Below are 13,489 nucleotides of genomic sequence, written 5' to 3' on the forward strand. Positions count from 1 at the left end.
TGTACTGTTCCATGCTTTAAAAAAAGCTTGAGAGTGCAACCATGGAGGAACTGCAACCATGGAGGAACAGAAATAAACATAGTAACAAATTTTTTGGTTAGTGGAAAGCTTGAACAAAGTAGCTTCAAGGGTGTAGTCTTTTTGAAAGGCAAAAACCATTGCACTGAGAGATTTTGATGAATTATTAAATCAAAACTCAGTAAGATGTAAATGGAGACAAGATTCCAAGATGGCAGTTGAAGGCAGCAGTTGATCTGTGTATGCTGGGATTTATGGGATCTTGTGCATAAATTGGCTGTTACATTTGCTTGGTCAGTCCACCTAGTTTCAAATCTTCCTCACTTGCTTTCTGTTTGCTCTCTTTTGCCCTGAATTTTTTCACTGCCACTTCCTTGCCCACTCTCTGCTGTAGCTGCTATCCCTGTCCCACTTTCCTTTGCTCCAGCTGTGTTCTCATTCACTGCTTCCTCTTGCTCCCTTTTTCCTCAAAATCACTACCATCACCTCTGCCACCAAAACTTACTGATCTGGATGCCCTGGTGTACCCATTCAAAATCACTACCATTACCCATGTCACCAAAACTTACTGATCTGGGTGCATAGTCTACCCACTTGCACTGCTCCTACTTTCCCAAACCCTTCATTTTTCTTCTCAATTGGTCCACCTCTTCTCTGGTCCCCTTGATACCTACCGTATCAAAGTTGTACTGTATGAAGTGTACATGACTAAATGTAATTATTATTTTTTCCCCACAGTTGGGGCCGATGGAGTGACATACTATCACATGGTCGTTTTAAACGGCAGTTGACAGAACATGATGTGGAGACCATCTGCCGCACTATCCTTGTGTACTGCTTAAACCATTACAGAGGAGATGAGAAGATCAAAGGATTTATATGGGATCTGATTACTCCTACTGAGGATGGACAGACTCGAGCGCTGCAAAACCACTCGGGTATTTTTAAATTACTTTGATCAGATCTTGAGCTTCCAGGGAACATTTGTGAATGCCAAGAAGTTAAATAAGTAAATTTTAGTTACGAACCAGAAGAGAATGTTTCATAAATTTCAGCTGTAATAATAAAAAGAGGTATAGTGGCTGTGACATTTACCCCTTGAGCTGATTAATCAGATAATTAAATAATTACTGATACATCTCTACTCCTTTGATTTACACCCCTCGATACTCTTAAAGCTGTTGATTCTAATTTTAAATTTCTGTTGATGTGGCTTTCACAATCAATTGGGTGAAGTGCTTCGGTGAGGTTTTCAACAAGTTCCGTGCAGAAGAATAAAATGCTTAATTATTTAGCTGCTAATGACCATACATTAATTTTATGGTTATGATCTCTGTACTGAATTCTCACCAGAAAAATCAAAGCCATTTATCTATTTGAAATCCAGATAAGATCAATCAATTTTATTGACTTGAGAATGCTACCAAACTTTTGCACCTTGACCTCAGAATTTAGTCATTTAGGTCCTGACACAATTATGATAAATCTATACAATATCTTTGATGCCCAAAAATGAATCATAGCATAATACTGCACAGGCCTAACTTGTCCATGTCAAGCAAGATGCCTGTCTTAAGCTAATTCTATTTGCATGCATTTGGTCATGTCCCTCTAAACCTTTCCTATTCGTACACTGTTGTTATTGTACCTGCCTTGATTACTTCCCCCAGCAGCTTGAAAATTTGCCCCTCAGGTCCCTTGTAAAATAAATCTTATCCCTCCTGCCTTGAACAGCTGCCATCTAGTTTTTGATTGGCTCCCCTTGGAGAAAGGCTGTGTGCTTTTACCCTGTTTATTCCTTGAAGCGTAGGAGACTGAGAGGCGACCATATAAAGGTGTATAAAATCATGAAGGGCAAGAAGTACTGACCTTCCCAATCTTCATAACTCAGACAGTCAAGTCATCACAGCATTCTCATAAATTCTTGTGCTTCAGTGAAACTGAAACTGAATTCAGTCCTCCAGGCACCATCTGACAAGATGAGCAAAACTTGCTCAACATTTAATTTTTACTCTCATAAGAGAGACCAGTGTTTAATGAACATGTAATGATCTAAGTGTATGGATATTCAATCCTTCTGCTACTGCATGGTTACAACTCTCTCAATGTATCAGTAAATATTCCGATTTGTCTTTGTCTAATCCATAGTAAATGACCCCTCAGTTCATATTATAGAATTCGGGTCTATTACAGAAAGGATGTAAGTGCACAGGAAGAGGTACAAAATAGATTAACAGTTCTGGTTTAAATCCAGTTAATCTGTCAAATGGAACTGTTGTGAAAGATCAAACAGACTGGTTAGAGTTATTAGGTGATAAATGGATGTGTAAAAAAACTTCTGCAATTATGTGGTCCAAAGCTTGGAGTCATTAATAAATCATGAAATTCCATATCCAGAAAGCTGTATCAGGTGAATATGTGAGACCAGATGAGAGAGAAGATAGGGGAGGTGAAGAAGAAGCTGTGTTGTGATAGGTGGAATAGGTGAAGGGCAGATGAAAGAAGCAACGAGGTTAGGTATTTGTGGAATGAGGCTATCATGCATGTAACCATTGGCACTCAGGCAACGTATGAAATTTCTTAGTATAAGTTTTATACAACTATATTTCTGATTGCTGTATAACAAGGACGCTTTATCAACAGTCATTGCTAGAGAAAAAATAATTACTGTTAGTAATTAAAAATCTAATAATTTTAGTGCAAAACCCCACCTTTTATGAAAAGTATACAGGTTTCCCCCGTAATCCGAAGGTAGAGCATTCCTATGAAACAGTTGGTAATCCGAAATGTCATAAAGCAAAGAAGCAATTAGCATTAATTTATATGGGAAAATTTTTTGAACATTCCCAGACACTAAAAAGATAACCTACCAAATCAAAGCAAATAACACATAAAACCTAAAATAACACTAACATATAGTAAAAGCAGGAATGATATAAATTTACACCCTATATAAAGTAGAAATATTGTGGGTACGGTGTAGTTTCACTTACCAAACTCGGGAAGGCAGCGACCAAAATCGATTTGGAGAGAATAAAAATCAGCATGTACACCCATACATACACACATGCACACTCACGTACACGTATACGCGTGTACATGCAAGCACAAACAACTGCCTGCACAAGGCTTTACAGTCATTGTAGTCTTTGTCGGGGTAAACACACGTATAAAGCGGGCGTCTTTATTTCGTAAAAGTGAAAATCCTCTTTGGTTAGCGAAAACAGGTACTAATGTAAGCCTTTCATAACAGCCAGTTGTCGTAAATCAAACGTTCAAAAAGCGGGGACCACCTGTACTGAGCTTGTTGAAATTTTTTTATTTTTTGTAAACAAACAGCATGATGAGGGAGGTTGAGGTGTCCAAATCAGGCACTATATTTTTAGTGAAGATTTGGACATAATGGGTAAAGTCTCATTTCAATAACAAAAAAAAGGTTATTTTAACCATAAAAGGACAATATGTTCTGATTAATTAACAATGAATATCAATTAAGTTATTGTACATTTGTTAAATGCCAGCATGCTAGTTTTAATATTACATCATCTAAGTATAATAAAATTCTTAGGATTTTCCTGCCATGTCACAAAAATTCATATTTATGGAAGCCCTTACATCACTGCTGTGTTGTTTAAAGTGATCTTGTTCCATGATTTACATTGTTATTCTGCTTTGTGTCTATCCATAATAGTGCCGTTTGATTTTTGAGTTTTACGCCATATTCTTGAGATCATGCTCACTGTTGTCCTTTTGAGTGTGACTACACTTCATTCTGCTCTTTCTTATTTTCCTGTATCCACACAATTACTAGTGGTGTCCCACATGAATTCCTACTTGGTTCCCTCCTGCACTACATATTCCGTCATGGGATGTGGGCATCGCTGACTAATTTTGGCCCTAATTGCATTCCAGTGGTGGATGTATGTCAGCTTTTTGAAATTCTGTAATCTTTCTGGAGGTAATTAAGTACCTGTAGTAGGCAAGGACTTCCAGAATTTTAATCTGGGCCAAAGAATTATAATCTGTGACAATGAAACAGCAGTATATTTCATGTCAAGATGGTGACACATGACTCCAGTCTCTAAATCGCCTGACTGGTCACTTTGCTTACTCTACTAATGTGATGAGGTTTACTCCGCTGAAGTATTCATAAATATGATGCCATCATTTTTAATTCACAAAATGCTGGAGGAACAGCAGGTCTGGCAGCATCTGCGGAAAGGAATAAAGAGTTCACATTTTGGGCTGAGATTTCTAATGATTTTTCTAATTCCTTCTGCTGATTATGTTCCTCTTGGCAGCTATCTTGAAATGTGAACTAGACCATTAGCAGTCTTGCTATCACATTTGATACTGAAGTGAGATTCAGACCATCACCAAGGCTGCTTATTTCCACGTTCAAAATATCTGCTGAAACCTTCACCCACCCACTTGTTGCCTCATCCGATGCCCTTCCTACTGCTTCTCATTGCAATTCTCAGTTAATGGCTATCAATTAAAAAGCATAGATTTTCTTGAGCTGTTACAACTTCACTAGGCTTTTGTCGTCAGTTTGAGATGTGAATCTGAAAGAGTGGGCAGAACAATTGGAGAGGCAACAACAGTCAGGAGAAAGTAGGTAGGACATCAAATAAAGGGAAAAGAAAATCAAGCTTGTTGAGAGGACCAAAGGGGAGAGAATGGAAAGAAAAGGAGCAAGAGATGCCATGATATACATACCTTGCTTGACCAGGATTGATAGAAAAGTGTGGATTTTAAGAACAGGTGAAGAAAAAACTGAGGAATCAGTGGAACCGATGAAGATAAACTGACAAAGTCAAAAAGGGTAAGCAGATAGTTTCCAGAAGCAGAAGTACAAATACTGATGGAGAGAGAACAAAAAAAATCAAGAAATAAAGATATTACAACAGCTGCATTGAGGAAGGAATAAAGAGATTAAAGCAAGAGCAATGCAATGAGTACATTTTATTTCAGGAAGTTGAAAACTATGCAATCTGTGCACTAATTAGTTTGTGGGTTTGTGTGTTCTGTGCTAGGATGATTGTAACTTGTACATTTGTTCTGATAGGTTTGTCTGCGCCAGTGCCTAGAGGGAGGAAAGGAAAGAAAGTTAAAAGCCAGTCCACTCAGCCGATCATGAAAAATGCTGATTGGCTTTCGAGCTGCAACCCAGATATCTTGCTGCACGATGATGGTTACAAGAAACACCTTAAACACCACTGCAACAAGTGAGTTTTAGTTACAGTTTGCGGGCAAAGTAAATATCAACTGAAGGAAGGATCTTGAATCTTATTTTCATTATTTTAAATTTAAGAGTTTAATCGTTTTTGACTCATTTGTACAATTCATTTGTATTTCTGATTAGTATTTTAATAAAGTGCCTTCTTGTTACTGTCTTCGGAAACTACTTCAGAAATGTGCATTAAATACTGCTTGAAAACCCATGTTTTCAATAAAGGTGTAAAATAGACCATTGTTTGTAGTGAGGCACTTGAAATTAGATTTTTGCATATCTATCTTTTTCAGCTACTAATGTAGCTGCTCATTATTCTAAACATAAAGCTGCTTCAGAAGATAGTATGCAACAGCTGAGGAAATTGCATGAGATAATGGAGCAGAACGCCTACTGCAAGCCATCTGCTCGGTTGTTTACAAACTTACTTGAACACTTCAGAAGCACTGGCAACATACACGTTAAACTTCACAAACTGAATTAGGCATTACTGAAAGAAATGTGTCTGGGCTGCACAGCACTGTGCTCAGTATGTTGAAAGTGGTTGCCAAGCATGGCTGTTGAAAGCCAGCAAAAGCACCACACAGAGGTGATTATATGCCACCATCTGTCATGCTTCAAGCCTACCATACAGCATAGCTAATCAGCCTTGGCAGAATGATGGATGAACAGAAGCAGCTGCCAAAAGCTAGTGTTGGCAAACAGTGCTAATGTTCAAACTTTCTTCCTCTACAGAGTCCTACTGCGGGTGCGGATGCTGTATTATTTGAGGCAGGAAGTGATAGGCGATGTAGCAGACAAGATATTTGATGGTGCAGATGCAAGGTCAGTGAAATGTGTCAGTGGGATCTTTATTGTGGTTTTTGATTGGTATGTAGACACAGAAAAAAAATTCCTTGATTTAAAGTAAGCCCCCATATTTAGTTTTGTTTAAAGAAAGATTTTCTAATAGTTGAATGTATTTGGTACTCTGGTACTCTGTCCAGCCTGAAATCTACAAATGGGGATTGTGGGTGATTGGCATGATTATTGTAAGATAGTGTTTTAAATAGCAGAATTAACAATCCTGCAAAGTTTATTTGAGTGTAAAAATTTTGATGAATCTAGTGCATTATTTGTGATGAACAATCTGGAGGCTTAAATGGTTAAAAACCAATTCCTTAGATGCAATCCAGTTCAAACTGATCTGGCACTACATTTCTGAGATAAATATTGGGGAAACGAGCCAGCAGTTTCTGTTGAAATTTCTAATTGGTTAAGTCTAAAATTTTGAGAATAAGAAACAAAGTTTACTGATTTGACTCTCTATTCATCATCCTTCAATGGAACATGTGGCCATGTAATGCTGAATTGATCTATAGCCTGGTGCCTTTTCTATCGGTCTGACTGCGCGCTGTTGCAAACTCAACTTGACAGATGATCCAAAATGGTTTTTGATGTTCATTTAATCTTTATCAATAGATATATTTTCATTAAAATCTAAGTTACGGTAAAATTTAAACAGATTTTTAATATGCAAGAACTTCTAGATCTTAAAATATGAATGGTGATAACCAGTTACCAGGTGGAGCACTGCCTAAAAAAAGTCCTTGCCAGGTTTGCTAATCATTCCTAGTGTTACTGATGTAAATTTAATTCAAAACTCGTTTTAGTCATATTGAATACTAAATTTGTTAAATCATAGGCTTATGAATTAAAAGTTTTCATATTGACCAGTGCCCTTTTAGTTTTCATGTCTCTCTGTCCATGTTTTTCCTGAGCAAGGATGTTCGAATGACACACACTTCATTATGTGACTCTGTACTCAGTAAGATGCAAATATAAAGTCCAATCCAAATCTGATAAACCTTGCAGATTTGCTTTTTACCAACTGATTGTAAGCTTGCCTATATACTTTAAATCAAAATGCAATATTAATGGAATTGAACAAACTTTGTCTTTAAGCTAATTCCAACATAATCATCATCAAATGCCACTTACGCCACTGGCATTTAGGGCAGCAATGGAGGTCCTCCATCTCCGTCTGTCCTTATCCATCTTCTCTATTGTGCTCCAGGTCATGAACTTGCCGAAGTTCAGGGCTTCCTTCATCCAGCCAGAAGCTTCCTCTCAGTCTTCAATGCTATCAGTTATACAAATCCCGAAGATATAAGATTCTTCATTGCTGTTTCCGTAACGATTTTTTTTAAACCATTTCGGATTATTAGTCCTGAGCTGAACCCTCGAACCTGGAGAATCTTAGCCAGACCTCTGCTAAAAGCACCAAGGCCCTGAGTCCAGCTAACATAACTTTCCGGTTCATTGAGGCACGCAAGCCACCAAACTCTGTGACAAGGTTGTGGTCCTCTTAGAGGATGCTTATTCCATCCAGTGTTTAAATTAATGAGGTGAAAAAAATAGACTTTTCATTACAAGACTCAGATGGATCGGCAGGCAATGTAATTGCTATATTTCAAAAGAAAGAATATCCGGAGAATTATAGAAATAAGAAAGTATTGAAGACTTCATCTTTCACTGTTTGGAATATCCTAAGCATTTAATTAAAGAAGAAAGTTAAGTTGGGTTTTTGTAATGTGATAGAGATCAGGGGCTGCTAATTGAAGAGAGAAACTGAGCTCACAGGTGGATAATTTGCAACAGATGAAGTGAGTTGGTTATCTGAAGTTGTAGAATTGAGGATCAAGTCTGGAAGATGATGAGGTTCTGTTCACCAAGCTTGTCTTGGTGTCATAAAAAAGGGGTTGCAGGTCACAGGTTAGAATGGATTCTTCGTATGTCATGAAGACCATGTTGTGAATACCAAATCCAGGACTCTTGAGTTGAAAAACATTCGTCAATTATTGCTACATTTGAAAGGTCTATTTGTGTTCTGGATAGTTAGAATGGAAAATATTAAATGATAGGTATGACATCTCCTGCAGCTGCACGACAATGAGCAAAAAGAAAGAGAATGGTTAGTGGAGGATGGAAGTCTGGACAAAGAACACCACGTCACACAGGCCTATCAATGCAGAAGCCAAGCATTAGCTCTCAAACTCATCCTCATATTTCCCTCCAGACCATGATCCCACAAATGAAAGTCAGGACATAGCCTCCCAGACCATCAGAAATCTCATTTTGTTGGGAGATTTACCCTCCATAGCACACCTCACTGTATCTTGTCAAAGATCCACAAGCAGTCTGGGCACAATTATAGTTTTGGCCTGCTTGGCCCCACTAAACCAATTTCTTCCTCTTTGATTCCATCCTTTCTCTCTGTCCTGTCCCTTCCCATCTATATCTTTGTGCCCTCCACATTGTTTTTTTCTGGTTTTCTTTGCCTTAACCATGAATATCCAATATTTCTACACTTCTCTTTCACAGTATTCTGAGAACCCCGCATTTGAATAAAGATCTCTTCATTTCCCCTGAATTGACTCATTCATCCAGCTGAATTCATCATCGCCTTGCCATCATGTCTTTAAACATCACTAAATATATAACTATGGGATTTGGTGTGGGCTCGATATTTGATGCTCCTTTGTGGGATAGTGCTTCATGCACTCAAATTTTTTTAAAAAGATCATGGCTTTAGCTGCTATTTTCCACCTTCATGTGGTCCATCCTTGACTTTTGGGGAGAATCCAGATAAAAATGCAGGTAAGTTATCTCATCAATACCTTCCTCCTACTTTGCAGTTTTTAAGGACTGCGTTCTTTTCTCACATAGGTGCCTCTGAAATCTGTCTTTTTAAACCTGGGCTTTAACTCTGCCGTACTTGACTAAGTCCTTAACTGCATCTCATCTTTTGCATACACCTCTGCTCTCACTCCTCTCACTCTGCTCTCATGGTAAAAGCTCTTTATGTCAGCCTCCACAATCAACAGCTCAGTTTTGATGACTTCTGCCAGATTCAGCAAGATTCTACCACCCATAGATCTTTATCTTCTTTTCAACATTTTTAAAGGGCATTTTCTTTCTAAATCGTAGGCCCTCTTCACCTCCAAGGTCTCACCTGTTATTAAAATTTCCATGCAGCTTCAGATGATACCACACCTATCTTTTCACCTCTTTCCTTCCCACCATTCATCAATCCAGTCATTCAAATTCAGTAATTAACTTGCAGTTAATAGACAATAGGTGCAGAAGTAGGCCCTTCGAGCCTGCACTACCATCTTGAGATCATGGCTGATCAACTACTATCAATACCCGGTTCCTGCTTTGTCCCCATATCCCTTGATTCCCCTATCCATAAGATACCTATCTAGCTCCTTCTTGAAAGCACCCAGAGAATTGGCCTCCACTACCTTCCGAGGCAGTGCATTCCAGACCCCCACAACTCTCTGGGAGAAGAAGTTTTTCCTTAACTCTGTCCTAAATGACCTACCCCTTATTCTCGAACCATGCCCTCTGGTACTGGACTCTCCCAGCATCTGGAACATATTTCCTGCCTCTATTTTGTCCAATCCCTTAATAATCTTACATGTTTCAATCAGATCCCCTCCCAATCTCCTTAATTCCAGCGTGTACAAGCCCAGTCTCTCTAACCTCTCTGCGGAAGACAGTCCAGACATCCCAGGAATTAACCTCGTGAATCTACGCTGCACTTCCTCTACTGCCAGGATGTCCTTCCTTAACCCTGGAGACCAAAACTGTATACAATACTCCAGGTGTGGTCTCACCAGGGCTCTGTACAAATGCAAGAGGATTTCCTTTCTCTTGTACTCAATTCCCTTTGTAATAAAGGCCAACATTCCATTACCCTTCTTCACTGCCTGCTGCACTTGCTCATTCACCTTCAGTGACTGATGAACAAGGACTCCTATATCTCTTTGTATTTCTCCCTTACCTAACTCTACACCATTCAGATAATAATCTGCCTTCCTGTTCTTACTCCCGAAGTGGATAACCTCACACTTATTCGCATTAAACGCCATCTGCCAAGTATCTGCCTACTCACCAAGCCTATCCAAGTCACCCTGAATTCTCCTAACATCCTCATCATGTCACCCTCCCACCCAGCTTAGTATCATCAGCAAATTTGCTGATGTTATTTTCAATGCCTTCATCCAAATCGTTGACATAAATTGTAAACAGCTGTGTTCCCAATACCGAGCCCTGTGGTGCCCCACTAGTCACTACCTGCCATTCCGAGAAACACCCATTCACCACTACCCTTTGCTTTCTATCTGCCAACCAGTTTTCTATCCATGTCAATGTCTTCCCCCCCCCCCCCCCCAGTGCCCTGAGCTTTGATTTTACCCACCAATCTCTTATGTGGGACCTTATCAAATGCCTTCTGAAAATCGAGGTACACTACATCCACTGGATCTCCCCCGTCTAACTTCCTGGTTACATCCTCGAAAAATTCCAACAGAGTAGTCAAGTATGATTTACCCTTGGTAAATCCATGCTGGCTCGGCCCAATCCTATCACTGCTATCTAGATATGCCACTATTTCACCCTTAATAATGGACTCTAGCATCTTCCCCACCACCGATGTCAGTTCTCTGAATTTATGTATGGATTCGTGGTGTGGACTCCTATACAGCCAAACTCAAATGACTGCTTTGGGGAGCACTGGTATTTGGTCTGCAGGAGCAGCTCCAAGCTCCCAGTTGCTTGCTGATTTAATTGTCCAACCTACTTGCATTGTGACCTGCTTGTGGCCTCCTGTACTCTCATATTGATGCTCGATGTAAGTTTGAAGAGGAATACCATGTGTAACTGAGAGCTGGCCATTTCTGCAGTAAATGATCCTGGCTCAGTTTTACTCCTTCCATTAGTTTAGTCTCTGACATTTGGGATGGATTTAGCACGTTTTCACACCCCTTTGTTAAAAGACATCAAACTACCGAGAGAATTCAGCAGGTCGAGCAGTGTGTGTGTGTGTTTGAGGGAGGGGGGTTGTAGCATTTGATGATTTTCAGGTCAAGAGCCTGAATCAGGACTTGGTCTTATCTCCTTTGTCTGTAACTCATTCCCTCATTACCCTCAGCTCAGCTCAGCTTTTGCTCTGCTTTTCCCTTCTATTAACTGTTCCAATTGACCCCCCCCCCATTGAGTGACCTTTACAACTTAACCCATGACTTATTTAGACCTGCCTTATCAGAGAGATTCCTTTTGTCCTACCCATATTTCTTCCACCTTCTCTGCAATGTAAAAATAGTTTCCTTTTCCAGTTCTGATGCAGGGTATTGAACCTGAAATGTTCATCACTTATCTTACTGCAGATGCTACCTGGCCAGCTAAAAGTTTACATTAAAGTATTTTTATTTCAGATTTCAAACATCTGCAGCTTCTTTTATTTTCACGGGATTTATATTTGATAAGTAATGAAACATGCTGTATAATTAGCACTGGAACTGTTAATGTTCATTGTTTGCCTAAATGTAAACTGAAAATGCAGTTTCAAAATGTATGTATACCTTTGAGAATGCATTCTAAGAATGGATTTGTAGCCTGCAAATTTCAGTGTATACTGTAAACGTGAAGTTGATTTTGCTGGAGAAAAATGAGATTACTTGCTTTCTTGAAAGAATGAGTTATAGACAACCGGAATGAGGTATACTTTAGTGGCAGTGCAGGTTAGTAAGGACATATGAATGCATCGGTATATTGGGATTTATTTCTAGCAATAGAAACTGAAAACACACACATATATATATATATATATATATATAGTGTGTGTGTGTGTGTGTATATATGCAGTCTATATGTGCAACTGGCTTAGTCAGTCAGAGATGTGAATAATTGTTAAAGGCTGCCGTTTTTGAAGATGGTGCAAAATAAAGGTCAACTGGGATGACTGATCACGTGTATCATAAAACTTATAAGCAAGACATTTTACATGACTTAAGTTCAATTGTGGAAAGGAAAACAGATGGACTTGAAGTAGAACCGAGAGTGAGCCAGGTGCCAGGTTTCTGACATGAGCTGAAATTGACTTGAAACTGGCTGCCAAGCATCCTTTTTATTCCTTCTTGCTAGCAGAGTCTACACTGCAACCTGTGTCAGCCTTTTCCACAGTTCAGCTTTAACTTGTGTTTGCTTGTTAGAGTAGTTTCCAATTAAATTTAATATTAAAGGTGGCTACACACAGTACTTAATGTATCAGAAAAGTCCTGGATTTGATTCAAATCTCTGCCAAGTTTATCTCGATCTCCATAAATGTTGCTGTCGTGAACATGTTTACATTAAGGATTTTAAATGAGATGCTTTTTTAATAAGATGCAATTTTCTTCAGTAGCAGAATGTTTTGAAATTGTTACTTAAGAAATGTTTTGAGTGACACTGAATATTTTTCTATCAAAGAATGTAAAACCTTAGTAATAAATGTTGTTGATTAGATGCTATATTCCATTAAATGCTGTGAGAAGGGAGTCAAATCACTCGAATGTGAAAACTGAAACTGGCATAATTTTCAAAATTGTAGTTGATCTTTTGTTGTGTTGAATTTTTTTTGACATTAATATTAATGAAAATGAAAAAGTGTTTGCCTCTTTAAGCTTGCATTTTTGAATATTTTAGAATTCAATATATAGCTTAATTTTGTTTTTTGAGAAACCGCTTTCATTTACACATTGAGACTTTATCTATTTAGTGATATAGATATTTGGATCCCAGAAATCGATCACGGTGAACTTCCAACTGATTGGTGGGATCGGGAGGCTGATAAATGCCTTCTTATTGGAGTATTTAAACATGGTATGTAATTGCATTGTTTATTAATACCCCAGTCATAGTGTGAAATGTAAATACTTAATGTGTCACTCCATGTTCCAAGTGTGTCACTTGGAATAGCTCCAAATGCAGTTCTAGGTATGTTTAAGTTAAATCATAATTTTCAAGGGAAAAAAACATAATCTTTGGCAATAGGAGGAATACAAGCTTGTTTCAGTCCTGCAGGCTCATGTCCAGCCACTATTACAGAAAGGTTTGCATATTGTGGATGTTGGGAAGAAGATGCAAGGCCCGGGGTTTGAAATGACTTAAATATCAAGGTTAGGGTGGGTGAGGGAATTATGAGGTAAATAATCAGATGAAAAATTGTAGCCATAATTCATATTGATAAAAAAAGTTTACAAATTTAAAGGTCAAATATATTATTTGAAAATGGGAAGATAAATTGAAGAATAAAAATAGGAAAGGATGGAAGTACTTATTGTGTTGGCAGGTGGCCTAGTGGATAAGGCATCGGTCTAGTGATCTGAAGGTCACTGATTTGAGCCTCAGCTGAGGCAGCGTGTTGTGTCCTTG

General features: G+C 38.6%; 1 protein-coding gene across 5 annotated transcripts in view; it reads left to right on the forward strand.

Annotated features, from left to right (window-relative positions):
- The window catches only part of chd7 (chromodomain helicase DNA binding protein 7), a 225,670-nt gene that overhangs the window by 179,458 nt on the left and 32,723 nt on the right, over positions 1–13,489 (forward strand). For all 5 annotated transcript variants that reach the window (XM_059981663.1, XM_059981655.1, XM_059981646.1 and 2 more), the window contains exons 22-25: positions 757–956; positions 5,087–5,246; positions 5,987–6,076; positions 12,834–12,937. In XM_059981663.1, the coding sequence (XP_059837646.1) occupies positions 757–956; positions 5,087–5,246; positions 5,987–6,076; positions 12,834–12,937 (554 nt within the window). The remainder of the gene's footprint in view (positions 1–756; positions 957–5,086; positions 5,247–5,986; positions 6,077–12,833; positions 12,938–13,489) is intronic.

This window comes from Hypanus sabinus, chromosome 1, assembly GCF_030144855.1.
Source record: "Hypanus sabinus isolate sHypSab1 chromosome 1, sHypSab1.hap1, whole genome shotgun sequence".
Classification (NCBI taxonomy): domain Eukaryota; kingdom Metazoa; phylum Chordata; class Chondrichthyes; order Myliobatiformes; family Dasyatidae; genus Hypanus; species Hypanus sabinus.